Source organism: Rhodotorula paludigena (assembly GCF_050403205.1).
Source record: "Rhodotorula paludigena JCM10292 DNA, Rt_paludigena_JCM10292v1_ctg43, whole genome shotgun sequence".
NCBI classification, from domain to species: domain Eukaryota; kingdom Fungi; phylum Basidiomycota; class Microbotryomycetes; order Sporidiobolales; family Sporidiobolaceae; genus Rhodotorula; species Rhodotorula paludigena.
The window spans coordinates 126,467-147,071 of record NW_027481415.1 but is presented as its reverse complement, the minus strand read 5'-3'; the positions used below and the strand labels follow the sequence as shown (position 1 = coordinate 147,071).

Here is a 20,605-nt window from a genome sequence, read left to right as displayed (position 1 = left end):
AGCGCGAAAAGGTCGGTGCGCTGGCCATTGCTCGTGCGCACTGACCCCGGCTGTCTCCTGTTGGTCGTCCCGCGCCTCGGTCGAGCTTTCGCGTGCCTCTGCTTCTCGCCACCTGCCTTTTCACGCGATGTATACCCCTGGTGACGGTGAGCTGACAGGGCCGACACTTCTCGCTCTCTGGCTGACTCTCTCCCGCTCGTCCCACCCAGTCCCGATGGACGACGACAAGGTCGCCCTCCTCCCGCCTCGCGACGTCGAGGCGGGCGAATGGGACTCGGTGAGCTGCTCGAATTGCTTCCACATACCAAAGCTGACCGCGGCCGTCCCCCGCAGCCCCCTCCCTCACCCGTGGTCGCTCACTTCCGCCGCGGTCGCCGCCCGCTCCTCCTCGCTTCGTTCTTGATCTCGACCTTCGTTCTCGCCCTCTCCGCCTGCTGGCCCTTGAGCAATGTCTTGACGCATCGTACGCCGGTGGACGCGCTTGATCTCCCCGTTGTCGAGCTGCCGCTCCCGATCGAGCTGCGCGACGACTCGCGCTTCCTCGTCCTCACTGTCATCGGTGCGCTCGTCGTTCTGACTCCGAACTATCTAGAACTGTTAGTTAACGTACAGCTGGCGGCCGGCTGACCGCCTCGTCGAACACAGGCGAGCAGGAGTCGCGTGCGCAGTACCACCTGATCCAGCTCGCCCGCCTCGCCAACACGCTCAATCGCACGCTCGTCCTCCCGCGTATCTCGTACTCGCGCTTCAACTCGTGTGGCAAGCAGTCGTTCGACTTCATCTACGACGTCCCGACGTTCGCCGAGCGCAACGAGGTTAGGCCTGTCGAGCAGCGCGACTTCGAGGACTGGCTCGCAAGTCAGGCGCAGGCGGTATCGGCGCGTGCCGTCCGGTTATGCGAGAACGCTCCGGGCGAGCTCGACCGCTGGATCCCCGACCCGGCTTACAATGACCACCAGCCGACGCAGTGCCTCGAGGAGAGCAAGCTCGACCACGGCGTGCGCGAGCCGCTGCGCTACTGCACGCGCGGGCTCGCGGGCGTGCAGCGTGTACCGAGCGAGCTGCAGCAGCTCGACGCCGAGGACCCGGTCGCCGTCTTGCTCATGTACTACGACCTGCGCTCACCGATGCTCGGCGAGATGACCGACGACGACCTGAGCGAGTCGTTTGACAATGAGCAGTCGTGGCACGACATCGTCAGCGCTGTGCTCGACCTCATGGGGCCTGCGATCGGCGTGCATTGGCGCACGGAGCGGATCAGCGCTGCGGCACTCGAGCCGTGCGGCTCGGGCCTGGTCGACGCCCTTGTCGCCATTCGCGATCAGACCCCCGATCTGTCGGCCGTCTACCTCGCAACCGACTACCCCATCGAGCTGCTTTCCCGCTCGCCATCGCGCCTGGACGATGCGAAGAAGGACCCCGAGGGCCCGACCTTCGACCTGCCGGAGGGCCGTCCTCGCGCCCATTCCGACACTCTGACCCGGCTGCTCACTCCGGCTCACCACCTCGCCATGTCGCACTTCCTGTCGTCCTTCCATTCTCTCGCGACGCCCGCCGGCCTCAACCTCTCGACGTACCACTCTCTCCTCCCTCACCTGCCCGCGCACCTCTCACGCTGGTCGACGCAAGATTCGGCTCCCGCGATCGTCTCGCAGCTCGTCCTGCGCCAGACGGAGCTCTTCCTCGCGGGCGAGCCGAACCACAAAGGCGGCGAGCAGCTCCGCCCGGCGTGCGCGCGCGATTCGACCTGGACGAGTCGCGTTGTGCGCGCGAGGCGGAAAACGCTCTTGGCTGCCGCGGAGGAGGGCGGAGTGGTCGACGTCGGCGAGGGTGAGAGGACGCTGCGCAATCTCGTCGTGAGGTGGTCGACGGACGGGCAGGCGATTTAGGTCTCTCTTGTCTGTGTGGTCAGGCTCGTATCCGATTTTTGAGTGAAAACGCAAAGGTTTGCATGCCTCATGTCTCCAGCATGTGGTGGGCGCGTTGACGAGCGTGAGCAAGCAGTTTAGCAGGCAGTCACACGAGCCACAGCACGGTAGCGAGCAAGCTTAAGGCAGGTCGCGGTGAAAGCTGGTCGAGCGGCAACCGCGGATCCACCAGAAGGGCAAGCCACAGTGCAGGGCAGCGCACCGGCATTGTCATGCAGATTTCATTGCCCGAAAGCATGTCATCCAGCGCAATCGGGTGCGACGTGCTCGACGTACCGGGCTCGCACGCGGCACGACGTCAGTATGTACAGTAGATCAGCACAGCTCGTCTCGCGAGATCTGCGCGTAACCTGGCGGCTCGGCGACGAACGCTGAGCACGCCACGTCCCTTCTTTTCGTCGCACACCCTTCTGCTGCGGCGGCAGGAGCGTATGGACGGTTCGCAGCCGGATCCCGAAGAACGTGTAGGTGGCGTGCGCGAGCAGAACGCCGTCATAAGCCAGCTGCATGCCGTGTTGGCGAGCGAACGAGCCAGGGAGGGGATCGAAAGAGTGCTGAGCGCGAGGAAGACAAGCGGCGGCGGGCGCAATCTGCGCTGGGATACTAGGAAGCAGCATCTTGATCTTTTAGAGTTATCGTGCGAGGGCAGCAGTCGAGAGAGGTTCGCTCGTTCGCTTCGCGCCTCATCGCTTTCGCCTCGACCGCATCCGCAGACATGGCCTCGCCGACGATCGTGACGCTCAACGTGGCGCTCCCGCCGCTCACCAAGGAGTACAAGGCCCCCTCGTTCTCGGCCATCACCGGTGCGCCCCTCGCTCGCGCTCGCCGACCCCGCTGCAAAAGCTCACGATCCCTCATCGCTCTCGCCTCGCAGTTCCGCAGAAGGGCGCCGTGTACGCCGCCGGCCCGGCTTTCCACGCGCATGCCCGCCGCCTCCTGAACCAGCGCTCGTTCGCCGAGGACGACCGCCTCGAGAAGGAGCGCCTCGCCGCGAACGGCAACGGCATCGTCGAGGAGGACGACGCCGACGCGGACCTCGGTAACGAGGAGGAGGACCGCGACCTGCTCGAGCTCGACCCGAAGAGGTGGAAGGTGCGTGCTGCCTGGCGACCGCAGTTGCTGACGGCGAGCTCATCTGGACATCGACTCGCAGGAGCAAGACCACTACGCTGTTCTCGGTCTCCAGCACCTCCGCTACAAGGCCAACCAGGAGCAGATCAAGAAGGCTCGTGAGTGACGGTCCCTTAGCGTCAGCGTCAAATGGGGTTGTGCTAATCCGCCGTCGCGCAGACCGCCGCAAGGTTCTCCGCCACCATCCGGACAAGAAGGCCAACGCCTCGCACGGCGGCTCGACCAACGACGACTCGTTCTTCAAGTGCATTGCCAAGGGTGCGCCCCGTCGCGCTGCTCGGCGTTGCGCCCGCGAACTCACCTCGGTTCCTTCGCAGCCATGGAGACCCTCTCTAACCCGGAGAAGCGCCGCGGCTTCGACTCGGTTGACCCGGCCATCTCGGACGACTTCCCCGAGCCCAAGGAGACGACTACCGAGAACTTCTTTGAGCTCTGGGCTCCCGTCCTCGAGCGCGAGGGTCGCTTCTCGAAGGCCCAGCCGGTCCCCGCTCTCGGCGGCCCCGACGCGCCCAAGAACGAGGTCGAGTCGTTCTACGACTTTTTCTACAACATGGACTCATGGCGTTCGTTCGAGTACGACGACAAGGACGCGCCCGAGGGCACCGACAGGTGCGTCCGTTCTCGCTGTTGCGCTGCGATGTGCGCCCTGACACATTTGTCTCTTCAGCCGTGACGAGAAGCGTCACCAGGAGAAGAAGAACAAGGCCGAGCGCGACCGCAAGAAGAAGGAGGACAACACGCGCCGCCGCACCCTCGTCGACACGGCGCTCGCGCTTGACCCGCGCATCAAGGCGTTCCGCGCCGCCGAGAAGGCTGCGCGTGAGGCCAAGCGCCGCGGCGGTGCGCCTGCCGAGGTGATGGACCCGAAGGCGAAGGAGGAGGCCGAGCGCAAGGCCAAGGAGGAGGCCGAGAAGGCTGCCGCCGAGCAGGCCGCCAAGGACGCGAGCGACAAGGCCGACCGCGAGGCGGCGAAGAAGGCCAAGGCGGCCGCGGCCAAGGAGGTCAAGAAGAACAAGAAGGCCATCACCAACCTCGTCACCCAGCACAACTACTTCACCGTCGCCGGCACGTCGCCCGCGCCCGCGACCGTCGAGGCGTGCTTCTCCGAGCTCGACCTCCTCTTCTCGGTCATGGAGCCCGAGGAGGTTGCCGCGTTCAAGAGTGAGCTCGACGGCAAGTCGAGCCAGGACGAGGTCAAGGCCGTCTTCGTTGCCACCGCCAAGAAGTTTGAGGGCAAGGTCGGCGAGGGCAAGATCAGGGAGTTCGCGTAGACGCTCTTCTCGTAGATACGGACGGCGCAACTTCGCGATAGACACCTGCGATAGCCGCTTGCAACCCCTCCTGTTCTCCGGTATCGCGCAATCATTTGTTCGAGAGGCAAGAAACCAAGCTACGCGTTCCTGATCAAGCCCAGACGCCCGTCACGCAAGAGATTCTCGTCACATCTGCGTCGCGCCCGCCGCGCCACTCCCGCTGCCACTCGCCTGCGGGCCCGTCTGGTCGTCCCACCACGAAGTGCCCACAGGCGAGCCGAAGTCGCGCAGAGGGTCAAGCCCGCCGTACAGATTGACGTACGGCTGCTGGAACTGGTCGAGGTATGCAATGGCCGACTCGTCGCGCTCGAAGCGCACATGAGGCTGCGGCTCGGTACCACGGAGCGCCCTGACGGCCGCAGGCGTCGGCGCCTGGTCCGCAACGTACTGGCTGGGCGAGAACGAGGCGGGCTTGACCATGGGCTGGACTGCGGGCGTCGGCGCATCGGACGGAGACGCCTCGGTCGCGGACGAGACAGCGGTGTACGACCTCGTCGCGGCGGCTCGCGACGTCGTCGGCTGCTCCTTCGAGACGTAGCTAGCACTGTCGTCCGAGTCGTCGTCCGGATCGTCGTCCTCATCTTCGTCGTCCGCCTCGTCCGCGAGACTCTCATCGACCTCTTCGTACGCATCCTTGTCAATCGCCTCCTGGTTGCTGCCTTGGCCGGCATCGTGGTGTCCTGCTTGGCCTTCGTGGCTTCGATCTTCTGTCGCTTAGCACGGTGCTCGGCGTAGTTATCCGAGATCTCGGCGGCGTCGAAGTCGAAGTACAGCACATCGCCCTTGTCGACCATGCCGACCGGAGGCGGGATCGGCGGTGCTGACGTTGCTAGGGGTCAGCTGAAAAGACGGGCACCGTGGACCTATGCTGCGCACCGCGCTCGCCGAGCCACTGCTTGACCCAAGCTGCGAGAACGAGATCCTCGTCAGCAGCGTCTCGCCAAGACGGCGCGAGAATTGCGCCGTACAATCGCTGACGACGAAGGACTTGAAGGTCATGTCGACAACGTCCTTGCGCACATGGTCGTATGTGGTCCTCGTCTCCTTCTCCTTGCTCTTCTTTGCAGGTTCGACCGCGAGCGGCCCGTACCTGTGCAGTGAAGTGGTCAGTGCCGAGAGCGTGCGCTTGTACGGCGATGGAAACTAAAGCACGATGCCGTGAGCGAGAAGGACGCTTTCTCGCTCTTCTCGTCGATGCAGCGCTTGTCCATTTGCTGCATCTTGAGTTGATCCCTGTACTGTGGCGCCTTCTGGTCCTTTTTGCGCACGACCCGCTGCTTGTAGTTCTTGATTGCGCGCACCGTGACTCTGACCGAAAAGACGTCGTCGAGGAAGTTGTCGTCCGTCGAGATGCGATTGTGGTCGTCCGAGGTCGGGACGGCGCCGAACGAAAAGGGGCGGGTGTGATCCTGTTAACTCCCGACTGAAGGTCAAGCGAGGTGCCATTGTGCAACCTGGATTATCAAGGCGCACCGCGTCCACCCGGACCGACTCGAAGAGTTCGAAGCGCGTGTCGGCATCGGGCTCGTCCTCAAACGAGATCATGCTTGCGCTGCAGCTGTAGCCAGTCACGCTAGCGACCTGAAGTCAGCCTTGTTTGCTTGAGTAGGGCATGCAGAACTTACTAGTCCTGAGCGAAGTAAATCATGACTTCGCGACCAGTCGGCGCACGCTTCTTGCGGCCGTCGTAGATCCCGACCGTGAAGTTGGCGCGGTACGTGCCCTGCACGGATCCCGTGACCTTGTTGGGGAACTCCTCCATACGGAAGATGGGCAGCGGCTGGCCGTCGCACGCGAGGAAGGCCTTGAGGTCCGGGTTGTTGCCGAAGTACCTGTCGAGACGGCAGGGGTCAGCACGCGGGCGTGGGGCTCGCCTGAGTGGGTCGAGACACGTACAAGCACTCGCTCTGCTTGGGCACGAGCATCCTGCGCGAGAATGTGGCGGGAAGAAGCGAGACGAACGAGCGAGAGGAGATGCGGGTGCTCCGAAGGACCTTCTCAATTACGCGCAAGCGAGAAAATTCGGCCTGCTTCCCGCGCGCTCTCACTGCGTGGCGCACCCGCGTAGCATTCCCAGTGACCCGCACCGGTTGCAGCCGAGCCGAGCGATCCCGCTGCCTACGTCTGCGCGAGCCCGTATGCCCGCCTCGCGTTGCCCTCGAAGAGCATATCGAGGGCCTCGCCTTCGAGCCCGAGCCCCGAGAAACAGTCGAGGTACAGCTGCATCTCAAACGCCCATGTAGCGGACTCGTCGGCGGCGTTTGCGGACGAGCAGTGCGCCGCGGAAGGGGAAGTCGACGTGGTGGGGAGAGTGCAGGCGCGGAACATGGGCCAGTCTGCACGGGATTACCAGGTTAGCTCCACTGCGACATCGCAAACAGGAGGACTGAGCCCGCGCGCATGCTGTCACGCACTTCGCAGGCTCGATTCAGGGCAAAAGGGGGAGGCGCACCGGAGCCGACCAAGATCCTGCTCTCGCCGAAAGCCTCCACAGCGGGTTCGAGCACGGCAGCAATCCGGCTGCGCAAGCGATCGTAGGCGCCGTCCTTGCGGCGCTTCTTGTACTCGCCGCCGCGGAACTCTTCGAAAGCGGCGGCAACCGTCTCGCGGTCGGCCGAGTCGAGGAGCGCGGAAAGCTTGAGGTATACGTCCGGGAGAAGCGCAAGCTGATACAGCGCTTCGATGTAGGCAGTCAAGGCGGCAGCAGGCGGGAAAGTCGGATCGGACGTGAGGGGAGGCTTGGCGAAGTGATCTGCACGGTGGCGAGGATGGCATAAGAGTGCGAGCAACAGACTGAGAAGCAGCCAAGATACAGACCACGCACCAAAGATGAAGGTCGTCTTGCTGTTCGCCTGCTGCCCCTCGCGAACCCGCTCGATGGCGTCGATGGCGTCGTCGAGCACCTTGACCCTGCCCGTCTGCTCGTGCGTCACATCGACGGTGATGTCGAATGCGTAGCCATTCTCGCCGAGCCACTTGAGGCCGTCAATGAAGGCGTCCGTCTGGAAGAATCCGGGCGGCGAGTCCTGGAGGAGGTAGCGGAAGGACTTGGTGGGCGGATACCCCAGGCGCTCAGTCAAAGCCACGAGCGAGGGGAGGGCGAGCAGGCGAGAGTGGAAGAGCGAGAGCGCTGCGCAACCGTGTTGCACGGGAGCCCACGGGACGAGGGCGACGAGCGGCACATTGGAGACAAGGGCAGCGGCGCAGACCCTGCAAGCGCGCGATGCTTAGCGAGTGAACTTTCCTGCCGTCACCTAAGGGTGTATGCGCACTGCTCATCCTCATCGAGCGCCGCATCCCAGCCGCCTTTCGAACCATCTGCATCCGAATCATCGTGTTCCGCCCTGCGAAGAAGGGTCAGCCATGCAAGCTTTGCACCGTCGACGAGGAACGTACTCTGCCTGCACGAAGACCACCCCTGCGAACTGGCTCTTGCCGCCCGCGACGAGCTGAATCCCACCCGCGACGACCTCTCCGTACGCGTCGAGCTCGTGTGGTCCCGCTAGCTGGGGCAAGCCGCCCGCGCGATTCGGCCAGCGCATGTTGCCACTCTTGAGCTGTTCGACATTCCATAGGTGAATGTGCGTGTCGAGGACTGAGCGGGGGAAGGTGCGTCTCGCGGGAGCGGTTGGCGGGGACTGGAAAGCGCGCAGGTCAAGTTTGGGCGGCGCGCGCTTGCCTGGCTGCATGCCAGGAGGCTGTGGGAAGCTCATTTTTCGTTCAAATTCGCGAACAGCACGAGTGCGAGCGGATGGGACGGGGAAAGCTCTCGCGGGACAATGTCGTCGCGGTCTCGCTCTTCTCCTTCAGCCTCGATTCATCCTTCCAGCGCTGCTGTGGAGCTGCGAGGGAGATTACAGTGCACTGGCGTGCATGCGATACGCTCGCGCCATCCGTGAGAACGCGTGCGAGACGCCGGACAACCTCATCACTACGAAGGTCTGACTCTGCACCACGGCCATCTGCGGCGACGTTTGAGGCCTGCACAGGTCTGCAGTGCACGTGTGCAGTTTCACGGCCCGCCGGCTCGCGTTCGTCCGCCACTCTTGCGCCACTCGTCCGCTTGCGTTCTTCGTTCTGCTCCCCCACTTCCCCTTCCTCGACATCCGACTTTAGCGTCCTTTCGCTGAGCTCCCCGATCGGTTCTTTTCGCCCCGTCTGCAGAAGATCAGCGCATCGCACCGACCGGCGACCGGCTGCTTTGAACGATGTTGCTGATTGCCCCGTGCTGCCGGTTCGCCACTTTGTCCTCAACGTGGGGACGATTCATTGCCCCGCAGGAGGCCCGCTCGTGCTGCTCCTGCTCGCAACCCTTGCTCTCGTTCCCACACCTGCCCGAACCTCGCGTGCAGGCCACAATGCATCTCTCCCTCGCGTCGCTCTTCGCGACGCTCGTCCTTACTCACAACGCTCTCGCTGCGCCTTCAAGCGCTTCTTCCGGCGCTTCTTCAGGCGACGCCGGCGGGCCTGTCGTCGACCTGGGCAAGTATGGCAAGTGGCTCGGTACCGTGCAGAACAACGGCACGGTGCACAGCTGGAAAGGTACGTCGTCTATAGCCTCCTGCAGTTGCACGCCCTCGACATCTTTGCCCGATGCTCGCTAAGCACGAGGTCTTCTCGCGCGAGCACTTCACGATGGGCGTCTCATGAGGCAGGGTGCTGATGACCAGGGCTTGTACAGCAATCCCCTACGCCGCTCCTCCCGTTGACGACCTTCGTTTTAAGGGTATTGCGCTCTCCGTTTTCTCTTCCGTCTATGCATCGTGCTGATCGCCTTTTTCTGCAGCCCCTCGTCCCCTCGAACGCCAAAACTCGACAGTTCAGGATGTTTCTGCGGATTTCGACGGCCACATCACCGCGTGCGTGCAGTTCGGGACAACGTCGTTTGTCGGTGTGAATGCGTCTCCGGGTACGGAAGACTGTCTGAAGGTGCGGCCTTCTCGCCGAACTCTTCCTGGTGAGAATTTGACACTGATCTGTCGAGCACAGCTCTGGGTTTGGGCACCCGCTGGAGCCAAGAAGGGCGACAAGCTGCCGGTGCACGTCTACACGCAGTATGTGCTCACTCTCTGTCCGTGCAACACAAATATGTACTGATTCTTCTCGTTCTCGCAGCGGCGGCGGCATGCTCAACAGCCAGGTGCGTCTTTGACATCCGGCGTGGATGGCCAAACCAGCTCACGCTTTCACTTGATGCAGTCTCCCAACAATGACTTCTCAGACTGGGTCGGGCAAGACAAGGGCTTCATCGCTGTCAACGCCAACTATCGTCTCGGCCTGTGCGTTTCTGGGCCCCACGACGTTCGCGCTCTAAGCTGACATTGCAATCGTCTCGCGTCACGCCGTGCGCAGTCTTGCCAACTGGAACAGCGTTGCTTCGCGCGCAGAAGGCGAGCCGGGCAATCTCGGCTTGCTCGACAGTCGCTACGCCGTCGACTGGGTCAAGAACAACATCGCCGTAAGCTGCTACCGCTAGCCATCTACTCTTCGGTATCCGACGGTCCTGATCGCTCATCGCTACGTGCAGGCCTTCGGAGGCGACCCGCACAACATTGCCATTGCAGGTCAGAGCGGCGGCGGCGGCGTGATCATGTCGCAGCTCGTCTTGTACGACGGAAAGAAGCCCAACTACCAGAAGGCGATCCCTCGCAGCAACCAGAACTATGCCGCCTACCGGATCGAGGAGCTCACGGTGCGTCTGGCCTCACTTCAGTACTCATGAATGGCTGCTCATCACGGCACCGAGACAGACTCGCAACGACGCCTTTGCCCAGCTCGTCAACTGCACCGACTCCGCCGCGACCGAAGAAGGCGCCAAGAAGCAGCTCGCGTGCATGCGCGGCGTGTCTGCCGAGGCCATCCGCCTCGCAGCTCTCGATTTCTCCAAGACAAGGCAGGAGAACGGGTACGCTGACTTTTACGCACACATCCAGGCGACCTGGCTGATAACAAGCTTCCGCAGCTTTGCGTGGCCCAACTGGCACCCTTCTGTCGATGGCAAGACGCTGACCGACCAGCCGATCCGTCTGCTCAACGAAGGCAAGGTCGCCAAAGTATCGGTAGTCAGTGCGTCATGCGAGCGAGTTGTACAACCGAAGAGTCCCCCAGATTGACGATAGCTTGCACGAATAGCCGGCGACGTTACGAACGAGAATGGCTGGCTCAACCCGCACCCGAATGGCAACTTCACCGCACTCGTCACCTCGAGTATCGGCCCGGCTGTTACGCCTGAGCTGCTCGCCGAAATGGAGCGCATCTACCCGGCGCCGTTCCCTAACGGTACTGCCGACACAAACACCTACACAAGTACGCCGGGCTTATTGTTCTCAGCATCAATGTGAGGGGCATCGAACTTACCTTCATTGCTCGTGCTACAGCCGAAGACAACCGTGGCTGGCAGTTCTTGGACGAGAACACGTTCAACAGCGCTGGTTTCGCTATCGCGCAGGCTGCGAAGAAAAAGGGCCAGCAGAGCTGGTACTACCGCTTCAACGCGCCGCAGACGCAGAAGTACCCGGCCTACTACGGCGCTAGCCATTCGGCCGACAACTGGGTAAGTCACTTCCTTGTTCCCCTCTCTGCTTTCTTCGTCATGTGACAGGCCGGTTGGCTCATCAGCTGCTCTTCCGCTCTACAGCATCTTCAAAATGCGACGAGCGAGATGAACGTGACCGAGACAGCCGTTGCCAACGAGTGAGCTTGCTTTCGCTTGCAGTTTCGCTCGACTTCCATACTGATCGGTCCATGTCTGTCCAGATTCCGCGCGTACCTCTCGAGCTTCCTCAAGCACGGCAAGTGCGTGGTAGTTTCCTCTTGCAGTGCTGATCCAGATCAAAGCGCTGACTGGAGGCAATCACCTTCCTCACGTTCACCACCTGTGCCGGGCTTTTCCACCTTCGCAGCCCGAACAAGGAGCGCCTGGACACCTCCGCGGAGTGGCTCGAGACGTCCACCACTCCCCGCTTTGCGCCTCGTCTTGTCGTGCAGCAGCAACTCGCCGCGTCGGCCAACCTGTCGCTCCCGACCGGTACCGCCATGGAGCTCGTTCCGTCGAACGAGTATGACCGCCTGCGCCTGTGGACGAGCGAGACGATCATCAACGCGACAAGGCAGTAGTGAGCGGAATGCGGACGGTTGGGCAAAGTGGGTTTCAAAGAGGTGCGATCCAGTTCGGTAGCGGTGGCACAAGCCCATCAACTGCAAACAAAGTCAGTATCTGTCTCAAAGCAATACAGAAGCTGAGCTCACGAGAACAGCTCACGCACGAAGTCGTGCACAGTGAGGCCTGCGCCTGCCCGCGTGATTTCGACAAATGCCGCAGCGCTCGAGCGCATTCCTAGCCGTAGGAGGGCTTCGTGCTGCCTAGCTGAACGAGGCAAGCGAAAGCGCACACGCTGCGGGATTGACCTTCCGCTCGAGGCAGGTCAAGCCGGTCCTTCACCTCCTGGCACCCGTCGCGTAGCGTGTCGCTCGGTGCCCGCCTGCGCGCCGGTCACACCGCTTGAGCGCCGTACCACCGCTGCTTGTCTTCTGAGAAGCATACAGGGCTGCTTCCACGTGCAGAGGTACTCGCTAGCCCACCGCGCATCCCGGAACCCCACGGACCTTCCGTTCTTGAACAAGAGCGTTGCTCCGCCAGCCATGTCCGAGTCGTCGCTGAGCCTGGCAGCCACAGGTGCGCCTCCTTGGTCTCTCTCCTTGACCTGTCGAGCGGTCTTGCGGGTCGCTGGCGAGGCTCTGCGCCAGCCGCCTCCCCACTTGCTCGCCGCGACTCGTCCGAAGGCGATCCCTGCGCGGCACCATGGCGCCAGGCCTCATGAAGGAGCTAGCACTGACGCCTGGGTCTATCTCGACTCGCACAGAGCTACCAGAGCTCTATGGTGCGTTCATGCCTTGCTGCAAGGCTCCTCCATCGCGCAACTCCAGCTGACCTCGATGCGGTATTGTGACAGACTATCTTCTGAAGATGATTCTTATCGGTACGTCGCGGTCGACTCTTTGGCGCGCAGTTCTGAGCCTCGCGAGGGGCGAGGAGACTACGTGGGCGCAAACATCTGGCGCGGAGGCTCACGCCCATGACGAGCGCCATTTCTCCGTCAACGGGGCACATGGCTCTGTGCAGCACCAAAAGGACGACCGTTGATCCAGCCGTACTCACGATACGACGATGCATCCTTGCAGGCGACTCGGGCGTCGGCAAGTCGTGCCTCCTCTACCACTTCTTGAACGATCGCAGTACGTCCAGTCTTATGCCGCCCTTTCTCGCGATACAAGTCCCTCTGACTCATACATAACCCTCAGTTCGAGACCCGTCGCCCCATACGATCGGTACGGACTGCGACTTCCCTTGTCTCTGCTCGCCGAGGCAAGACGCGCTGACACGGAATTTCTTCGCCTGTACAGGTGTCGAGTTCGCTTCCACCCTCATGCGCCTGCCCTCCTCCCTTCCCCCATCGTCCACCATGTCCGGCGTGCCCGCAAGCTCGAGCAAGACGCTCAAAGTGCAGTGCTGGGACTCGGCAGGGCAAGAGCGGTTTCGCTCGGTGACCCGCAACTACTACCGCGGCGCATGTGGCGCAGTCGTCGTCTACGACATAACTTCGTGCGTTGTTCTCTCAGTGCGCCCTGGCGTGAGCGGTCGCCTCGGCTGTGCTGACCCGTATCGATGCTGACCGTACCCGGCGACCCCTGAACAGCCGACGATCGTTCGAATCGCTGCAAAGCTGGTTGTCGGATGCACGAGCTCTCGCTTCTCCCGACCTGGAAGTCGTGATTGTCGGAAACAAGATGGACCAGGATGACGAGCGGCAAGTACCGTATCTTGAAGCGAGCAGGTGGGCGCAGGAGCACGGTGCGTCCTTTTCTTCTTCACCCCACCATACACTTCTGATCCGAGCTTGACCCATAGGAGCCTTGTTCGTCGAAACCTCGAGCAAAACGGGCGAGAACGTCGAGCAGGTGAGGCTCCCATTTGCATCTTGCAGCGCTCGCTAGCGGCAGAGCGTCCGTGCTTCATGCGGCAGTCCTGACTTCTGCTCCTACAGCCCTTCATCCTCCTCGCTCGGGCTGTCCTCCTTGCCATCGAGTCGGGCAAGCTGGACCCGGACAAGACGGGCTCAGGCGTCTCGTACGGCGAGCGAGCGTTGCGGCGCGTCAGCAGCTGGAACGGCAGCCTGAGCGGGTCCGGCGGGAAAGGCAAGCTGTTCGGCAAGTGCTGCTAGCCGCGCCGGCCCTTCCCTTCCGCGTCTTTCTCTACTCCGCCGCACCCTTACCGCCGCCATCCTCCTCATGTCCTCGTTCTGCCCATTCGTGGTGATCCCTAGATGTTTGTATACCTTTGTTGTAGCCTTTCTCCTATTCCCGCAACATACGCTGCCATCTCTCATTTTTCCTCAAGAGAGCTGCTCGGTAATACCAATCTTCGCGCGGGACCTGCGTGACAAATAGTGCAATCGTGTCAGTAGGTACACAGCGTCGTTCGCAGCCGTTAAGAACACAGTAAGCGTGCGCCGCTGTCGACTTCGCCTCCGCGCGCGTGCAGACCTTGCGGTCCCACACATCGCTTCGTTCCGTCGCTCTCGATCCAGCATGTCCGGGCGCACGCGCAAACCGACACTGCGCGCCCTCGAAGCTGCCGAGACGGCTCTCCATGTCCGCTCGCACGGCGGCGAGCGCTCGCGACTTGGGGGCCCTTCGTCCTCGTCGCGCCTCGGCTCGCCCGCCTCGAGCACCGCGTCGGGCCCGAGCGCCGCTGCCGCACCTGTCAAGCGCAACGGACGCGCTGTGAATGCCCGCGGGCGGCAGGCAGTGGCGCGCGAGGCCAAGGTTGCGCAGCACCAGCTTGGAGGGGCGGGAGAGGATGACGAAGACGACGAGGACGCGGAGGGGATGGACGGCGGCGCCTTCGGGGAGCAGGAGCAAGACATGACGCTCTGTGAGTGCAGTCTCCGCAGCGCATTCCACGTCGGGTGACGGCGCGCTGACTGGGTTGTTTGTCCTCAGATTGCGTCTGCCTCGGCTACGACACGGGCGAGCAGCCGATGATCCAGTGTGAGCACTGCAGCAACTGGTATGTCTGTTTTCATTCACGCGTGTCCGGGATCACCACGCTGACCTTTAGTTGCTCCCCGTGCTCCTACTGCTCACCATTCGCTTCTCGCTTGCTGCTTTGCTTTACGCTGTTCAGGTTCCACTTCAGCTGTGTTGGGTTGACGGAACAGAGCGCGGCGAGCATCGAAGCCTACTCGTGCGACATGTGCGAGCAGATGGGCATGGGGACGACACGCCGTGAGTCTCTCGCTTGTCTAACTCGCGCCGGATCTCTCGTTCGCAGTCGGTCTTTTCCGAGTGCGAGGCATCTCTGCGACGTCTGTGTGCCCGGAGGAGTGTCCTTGCACGGTCTAGCGCGAGAAGCTAGCCCTCCTTGCCGCCGCCGGCCCCGCCTGCGCGTCCACTCGAGCCTGCGCAGCCCAAAGGGCCAGTACAGCTGTTTCGCGCATGCAGCACCCGAGCCTTCGGCCGGTTCAGCACCTCGTGCCCGCACGCCCACGCGAACCTGCCGGTCGCCGCCTGGCCGCTCGGCCTGTCCGTTCTGGTGTAGCGTTCCCTTCCCTCCCAGCCGCACTTGCAAACCACCCGTGCACCTCGTCACTAGCCCTGTCTCCTCCATCCTGCGCTGAGCCAGCCTCCACGGCCAGGCGAGACGGGAGAAGGAGCGAGCTTAGCTCGACTTGGTCAAGGGGGGATGCGGGGTGCGCGTGGGCGGCGCAGGCGATTCGGCGGGGCGTGGGCAGCGTGCGAGGGCAGCAGTGGGCGTGGAAGAGGCACTGCACCCGTCTTGAGCACCCTCAAGGGCTGGACGCAGCGCGACGAGGTTGGGCGAGGGCGAGAAGGCGATGCGGGTGCCCGGCGGGACTTCGTCGCGCGCGAGAGGCGACTTCGCTCGCGGCGCTTCATCGCGTCCAACTCACGCCCTATTTACCTTTGTTCGAGCCTTCGACTGACTCAACATTCACCCATCGTCCCCATGCAGTCCTGACTGGCGCAACAGCACGACCTGCACCGGCATCGACCTTCTACGACGCCGGCGCCGATGAGCAGTTCGAGGAGGGCGACGACCAGGACGACGAAGACGAAGACGAGGCCGAAGACGAGGATGAGGACGACGATGCTGCTGCAGAGGGCGCGAAGAAACGGCGAAAGAAGTCGACAGGCGGGCGAGCGCCGACGAGGAGGAAGACAGACCAGGCGGCTTCCGACGACGACGACGAGTACGATGGCGAGACGGACGACGAGAGTGCGGCGAAGAAGCGCAAAGCCAAGGTGTGTCAAATCGTCACCCTGGTCCTAAGAGCAGCAGCTGACGCACACGATTGACAGCGCCCGTCCAAGCCGTCGAACCGCCGGGCTTCCGCCCAGCAAGACGCCAAGCCCGCCACGTCCGGTCCAGTCGTCTCGGTGCCGCAGTCCGACAAGACGCGCACGCACGTCGTCAAGCAGCTCACGACGATCTTCTCGTCCATCTTCTCGGCGTCCTCCGGCGATGGTAGCTCGGCTGGCATCGAGGTCCGCTCCGCAGCCTTTGCCGAGGAGGTCGAGACGGAGCTTTTCGATGGCTTTGCCGAGGTCGACGACAAGAACACGCGCGGACCGCGCGCCAAATACGTCGGCAAGTTCCGTTCGCTGCACTTCAACCTCAAGTCGAACGCCTACCTCCGCTCGCGCATCGCCGCCAATGAGCTGAGCGCGCACGACCTGATCCACCTCTCGGCCGAAGAGCTACAAACGCCCGAGCTGCGCGCTATGGCCGAGAGCGTGCGCGCGGCGAGTCTGCGCAACTCGCTCAAGGAGGCACTCGCGGCGCCCACCGCGAAGCGCACGCACAAGGGCGAGGAGGAGATCGACAACGAGGCGAGCCGCATCATTGCGCAGGAGCAAGCTGAGCGTGCAAAGGAGGAGGAGCTCAAGCGCGAGGCGCAGAAGCAGCAGAAGGAGCAGCACCGCGAGCGCTCGGGCTCGGTCGCGGCCGACTCGCCCGGACATGCCGCATTCGCCGGCTCGCCGCTCGCCGCCGGCGCCTCGCCCGGCGCAGAGCCCGAGTCGCCCGTTCCTGGTGCTCCTCGCGCGCGCTCCTCGCTCGTGCCTGCAGGCTCGCCTCAACCTGGCGACCAGTCGCCCTTCGACGGTGCCGGCTCGCCCGCTGCCGACCGGGACGGCTCCCCGTCGCACCGACCGAGTATCTCCAACGTCGACATGACCTCGATCTGGGGTAAGGCCAAGGTCGCTTCCCCGACCGTCGACGAGGAGAAACCCGTTGCCGAAGCTGGCGACTCGTCCGCCGCTCCGCCGGCATCGGACGATCCGTTCGGGCCCTCCGCTCACGACGAGGGCGAAAGCGGCGACGACGACTTCGAGGACGATCTCTTCCGCGATGCGAACGCTTCGCCGAAAAAGGGCAAAGCCCGCGGCCCGCCCGCCCCTGCGCTCTCCGACCTCCCTCCCGTCTGGGCCGGCGATCTCATCGTTCCCGAAGAAGGCGGCTTCCCCTCGTTCGCGGTTCAGATCGGCGGGCGGCCGCTCGGCTCAAAGCCCGAGACGTGGAAACAGCTTCTCCCGCGCGGCCTTTCCACCGCCGGTCGGTTGCCCACCCCGACCGCCAACAAGTATCTCGTCGAGTGCGCACTCGCTCCGACGCGCGAGCTTGTCGTCGTTGCCCTCCTCCCGGACACGACAGGCCCGTCCGCCGACTTCCCGCACAAGCCGGTCAAGGACAGCTGCCTCGCCAAGCACGGCCACATCGTCGAGACCTACCTCAAGCGCGACAGGGTCGGTGTTGTGCAGCCGCCGCGCGAGACATCCAAGCTCGTCAAGGACATCTACATCGTCCCGCTGCGCAAGGACGCCTCCGTGCCGGACTGGGTCGAACTGATCGACTCGCACTGCGTTCCGCCGAAGAGCAAGCGCGAGGGCGACATCATCCTGTGCGCGCTTGTTGTCCAGAAGGGCGTGCTGCCGACAGTCAAGCCCGCCGCGCTCCCGCCGACTCCGACAGGACCACCGCTGCCAGCGTCGACGGCCCCGGTCCCGCCACCTCTCGTCGCCGCCCCGCCGCTCGCGCCGGCCGCAGCGCTCGGTGCCCCTCCTTTCGCGCAGCACCCGACACAGGCGAGCTACTCTCCCGCACCTGCCGGCTTCAGTCCCGTCCCGCCTCCTCAGCCTGGCTTCGGCTCTCCCCCACCTCCCGCCGCCGCGCTTGCCGCGCCTGCAACTGCAGCGGGCGGTTTCGACCCGTCGGCCGTGCAGTCGCTGCTCGCGCAGGTCGACCCGGCGACGATCAACTCGATTCTCGCCAACCCATCTCTCCTCAACGCCATTCCCGGTTTCTCCGCCGCTCCGTCGCAGCCACACGCAGGCGGCCTGTCGCCCTTCCAGCAGCAGTCGCCTCCCCCGCCAGACGCAGGCGGCGCTACCGGCGGCGGTGGTGGCAGGGGTCCGGCGGTCCACCCGTCGCGCCTCGCCATGATGAGCGGCGCCGCTCCTTCGCCGCCAACCGGCCCCGCCGCCATGCAGCCGCCCTCTGGCCAGTTCGGCGCGCCGAGCGGCGATGGCGGGTGGGGCATGCGCAACCAGCAGCAGCCGGGTCCGGGAGGCTACAGCCCGCCTGGACAGGGAAGATACGGTGGGGGCGGGCCGACGGGCTATGGGTACTGAGCGCGCTCGGCTGCTGATTTCGTTGTCTTGTCCGTTTGTTGTAGCTTTGGCTTGGGCGATGTGTACTCGTAACGCGGGCATTGAAAGTGCAGCTGTCCAGCTCTTCCTGTACTCTGAGGCGACTCACGCGGAAGCTATTGCGAAAGCGTCACGCTCTTCAAAATGCGCTTTTAGAGGTGGTCATCGCTATGAGCTATAGGGAAACGAGAACAAAGCTCGTCGTCGAGCTGCCGTCCATCTACAGGTCGTCGCCATCCGGGCCCGAGATGACCGCCTTGATGAGCGGACGTCCGTCCTCGCCAACACCCTTCTGGTTCGCCTCAAAAGCTTTCGGCGCATCGCGGAAGGAGTAGCTAAGCCAGGCAGATCGCTCGACGTCAGTCTAGCCCGAAAGAGCAAAAGAGAATGGCGGGATGCGCACCGGTGCGAGATGAGCGCCTTCAGGTTGACGGCGCCTCGGGCGACCAGGTCGAGCGCAAGGTTGTATACACCGGGACCATAACTGCAGGGGCAGGAAGGCGTGAGCAAGCGTGTAACAACGGGAAGGGCTTTTTCCAAAGGTGGCAAAACGCACCGGAAGCTGCCCTTCATCGTCAGCTCCTTGTTGAGGATCGTGGCGAGGTCGAGGGTGATGTCGGGCTTGCCCATGCCAACCTGGAGAGGCAGATAGTCGTGAGTGCTACGCTAGAGGGCGAGGAAGGGGAGCAAAGAGAAGAGCGGACCTGGACATGCGTTCCGCCGTGGCGAAGGAGGTGGATCGAAGTCTGAATGCAGACTTCCGCGCTGGAACCCACAAAGAGTGAGTCATGTAATTCGGGCAGATCCGCAAGGCGCATGACAGCGGAGAACGCACCCGGAGCAGTCAATGACGAGGTCTACGCCGTCAGGCTGGCGCTCGCCGAAGCCGAAGCGCTCCCTGATTGCCTTTGCGTTCCTGCGCGGGTACTCGCCCTTGGCCTCGCCTTCCTGCGGCTTGGGCGGGAGGAAGTAGTCGTCGATGAGGTCGCTCTCCTTCGCAAATTGCAAGCGCGGCTCGAGAATGTCTGCGCGCAGACAGGGTCAGACTCATCTTTCTATCGAATGCACGAGGAGAGGGAATCGAGATATCGTACCGACAGCAATGACCTTCCGGGCACCCAGACCCTTTGCGACAGCTGCGGTGAGCAGCCCGACAGGACCGGCGCCGAAGACGACGACGTTCGCGGCGTGCTGCATCTGGCCGACTTTGCTGACGGCATGCACGCCAACCGACATGGGTTCGATCTAGTTGTGCCGGACCGGTCAGCGAGAAGTGCGACAGAGCGGAAGAGCGGAGACTGCGCACCAGGGCGCCTTCCTCCAGAGTCATCTCGTCCGGAATCGGGTAGCACCTGCGAATCGCTCGTCAGTATCGTTCCTGAGCTTTCGGCCGAAGGACGCTGCTCACAAGTCGGCGGGCAGGACGTAGAAGCCGGCAATTGTGCCGTCGTAAGGCGGCGTCGCGGCGAAGACCATGTCGGGGCAGCGCTGCACATCGCAGGAGTCAGTCAAAATCGTCCAGAGCCGGCAGAAGTCACGAACAACACAGACAAACCTGGTAGTGACCGGCCTTGCACGAGGGACAGACTCGGCAGCTCCGCCCAGGCTCGAGTGCAACGCGATCGCCAGCCTTGACATTTGTGACTTTGCGGCCGACTGGAGGAGACCTCGAGAGCCGTCAGCTCGAAATACTGCAAAGGCCTGCCGCCGAGATAGCTCACCTTTCACAACGATGCCCGCGGTTTCGTGACCCAGAATCATAGGCTTTTCGACGACAAAGTCGCCGATGCGACCGTGCACGAGGTAGTGCACGTCGGATCCGCACAACGCAATCTTCTTCGGCGCGACAATGGCTCTGCACACGCCCTCGGGCCTGTCAAAGAAGCACTCTACTCAAGAAGCGCTCGACGCACTCGTCATCCTCGCACTCCGTAGGGACTGGTCGGTCCTCAAAGCGGACGTCGTGGATACCGTGAAGGACCTGCGGTCCGTCGGCGATCAAGCTCGTGTCGGCGTGGAGGACATGGACCGCAACTCACAAAAGCAACGTTCTTGCTCGGGACGCTCGTGTCCTCCTGCATGGCAAGAGAGGGAGCAGAAGCAGCCATACTGGTTCGGCTAGCGAGCAAGCAAGCAAAGCAGGCGGGCGCGCGAGGAAGAGGAGCGAAGGCAGCGGGGAGGCGGGTACTCTCGCTCTCCTGAAAGACCGCATGCGATCATCGGACTGAAGCTAGCTGGCGTGGCCGCACGAGCGCGTGGGCGCCTGCGGAGGACAAGTGGAGGTGGGAAGCAGCAGGACTCGGGCCGAGCCGACGGCCCGGGACGCGACGACGGTGAGCAGCGCGGTCGTGTGAACGGAGGCGCCAGTCCTGCAGCGAGTGGCCGTCGGGCAGTGTTCGTTCGCCCGAGAGCTGGAGGGTGTGTCCGCAGAACACAGAGTGGATCCGCGACGCGAACTGCTAGCGAAGTGATCGAAGGTCGCTCAACCGCCGCCTCGCCTGCTGC

The 20,605-nt window shown here is 63.3% G+C and overlaps 8 protein-coding genes across 8 annotated transcripts; 5 read left to right on the top strand and 3 right to left on the bottom strand.

Moving 5' to 3' along the window:
* Nucleotides 1–214: 214 nt before the first annotated feature.
* On the top strand, nucleotides 215–1,889 carry JCM10292_003413 (uncharacterized protein; the record flags this gene model as incomplete). The annotated part of the gene is made up of 3 exons (XM_076650972.1): nucleotides 215–277; nucleotides 334–559; nucleotides 646–1,889. The coding sequence occupies 3 exons, from the start codon at nucleotides 215–217 to the stop codon at nucleotides 1,887–1,889; spliced, it is 1,533 nt and encodes a 510-aa protein (XP_076503524.1).
* Nucleotides 1,890–2,643: 754 nt separating this feature from the next.
* On the top strand, nucleotides 2,644–4,330 carry JCM10292_003412 (uncharacterized protein; the record flags this gene model as incomplete). Its single annotated transcript, XM_076650971.1, has 6 exons — nucleotides 2,644–2,731; nucleotides 2,803–3,020; nucleotides 3,082–3,157; nucleotides 3,219–3,317; nucleotides 3,377–3,668; nucleotides 3,727–4,330. The coding sequence occupies 6 exons, from the start codon at nucleotides 2,644–2,646 to the stop codon at nucleotides 4,328–4,330; spliced, it is 1,377 nt and encodes a 458-aa protein (XP_076503523.1).
* Nucleotides 4,331–4,498: 168 nt separating this feature from the next.
* On the bottom strand, nucleotides 4,499–6,297 carry JCM10292_003411 (uncharacterized protein; the record flags this gene model as incomplete). The annotated part of the gene is made up of 8 exons (XM_076650970.1): nucleotides 4,499–5,031; nucleotides 5,094–5,192; nucleotides 5,249–5,278; nucleotides 5,341–5,462; nucleotides 5,525–5,781; nucleotides 5,861–5,930; nucleotides 5,998–6,204; nucleotides 6,269–6,297. 8 exons carry the CDS (start codon nucleotides 6,295–6,297, stop codon nucleotides 4,499–4,501), a joined length of 1,347 nt encoding a protein of 448 aa, XP_076503522.1.
* A 193-nt stretch (nucleotides 6,298–6,490) lies between these two features.
* JCM10292_003410 (amidohydrolase family protein) lies at nucleotides 6,491–8,085 on the bottom strand (the record flags this gene model as incomplete). Its single annotated transcript, XM_076650969.1, has 5 exons — nucleotides 6,491–6,708; nucleotides 6,825–7,124; nucleotides 7,197–7,582; nucleotides 7,645–7,716; nucleotides 7,769–8,085. The coding sequence occupies 5 exons, from the start codon at nucleotides 8,083–8,085 to the stop codon at nucleotides 6,491–6,493; spliced, it is 1,293 nt and encodes a 430-aa protein (XP_076503521.1).
* A 645-nt stretch (nucleotides 8,086–8,730) lies between these two features.
* On the top strand, nucleotides 8,731–11,488 carry JCM10292_003409 (uncharacterized protein; the record flags this gene model as incomplete). The annotated part of the gene is made up of 15 exons (XM_076650968.1): nucleotides 8,731–8,914; nucleotides 9,054–9,098; nucleotides 9,159–9,301; nucleotides 9,362–9,426; nucleotides 9,488–9,512; nucleotides 9,572–9,651; nucleotides 9,725–9,830; nucleotides 9,900–10,064; nucleotides 10,123–10,277; nucleotides 10,335–10,438; nucleotides 10,505–10,678; nucleotides 10,750–10,925; nucleotides 11,010–11,065; nucleotides 11,129–11,167; nucleotides 11,275–11,488. 15 exons carry the CDS (start codon nucleotides 8,731–8,733, stop codon nucleotides 11,486–11,488), a joined length of 1,731 nt encoding a protein of 576 aa, XP_076503520.1.
* A 685-nt stretch (nucleotides 11,489–12,173) lies between these two features.
* On the top strand, nucleotides 12,174–13,593 carry JCM10292_003408 (uncharacterized protein; the record flags this gene model as incomplete). Its single annotated transcript, XM_076650967.1, has 8 exons — nucleotides 12,174–12,252; nucleotides 12,325–12,351; nucleotides 12,554–12,607; nucleotides 12,674–12,700; nucleotides 12,776–12,974; nucleotides 13,069–13,223; nucleotides 13,281–13,330; nucleotides 13,417–13,593. 8 exons carry the CDS (start codon nucleotides 12,174–12,176, stop codon nucleotides 13,591–13,593), a joined length of 768 nt encoding a protein of 255 aa, XP_076503519.1.
* A 367-nt stretch (nucleotides 13,594–13,960) lies between these two features.
* Nucleotides 13,961–18,082, top strand: JCM10292_003407 (uncharacterized protein; the record flags this gene model as incomplete). The annotated part of the gene is made up of 5 exons (XM_076650966.1): nucleotides 13,961–14,306; nucleotides 14,375–14,441; nucleotides 14,559–14,659; nucleotides 15,405–15,694; nucleotides 15,752–18,082. 5 exons carry the CDS (start codon nucleotides 13,961–13,963, stop codon nucleotides 18,080–18,082), a joined length of 3,135 nt encoding a protein of 1,044 aa, XP_076503518.1.
* A 238-nt stretch (nucleotides 18,083–18,320) lies between these two features.
* JCM10292_003406 (NAD(P)-dependent alcohol dehydrogenase) lies at nucleotides 18,321–20,208 on the bottom strand (the record flags this gene model as incomplete). Its single annotated transcript, XM_076650965.1, has 12 exons — nucleotides 18,321–18,435; nucleotides 18,504–18,584; nucleotides 18,657–18,736; nucleotides 18,805–18,865; nucleotides 18,936–19,125; nucleotides 19,195–19,345; nucleotides 19,407–19,452; nucleotides 19,509–19,588; nucleotides 19,656–19,756; nucleotides 19,822–19,973; nucleotides 20,029–20,081; nucleotides 20,140–20,208. The coding sequence occupies 12 exons, from the start codon at nucleotides 20,206–20,208 to the stop codon at nucleotides 18,321–18,323; spliced, it is 1,179 nt and encodes a 392-aa protein (XP_076503517.1).
* Between the last annotated feature and the right edge of the window lie 397 nt (nucleotides 20,209–20,605).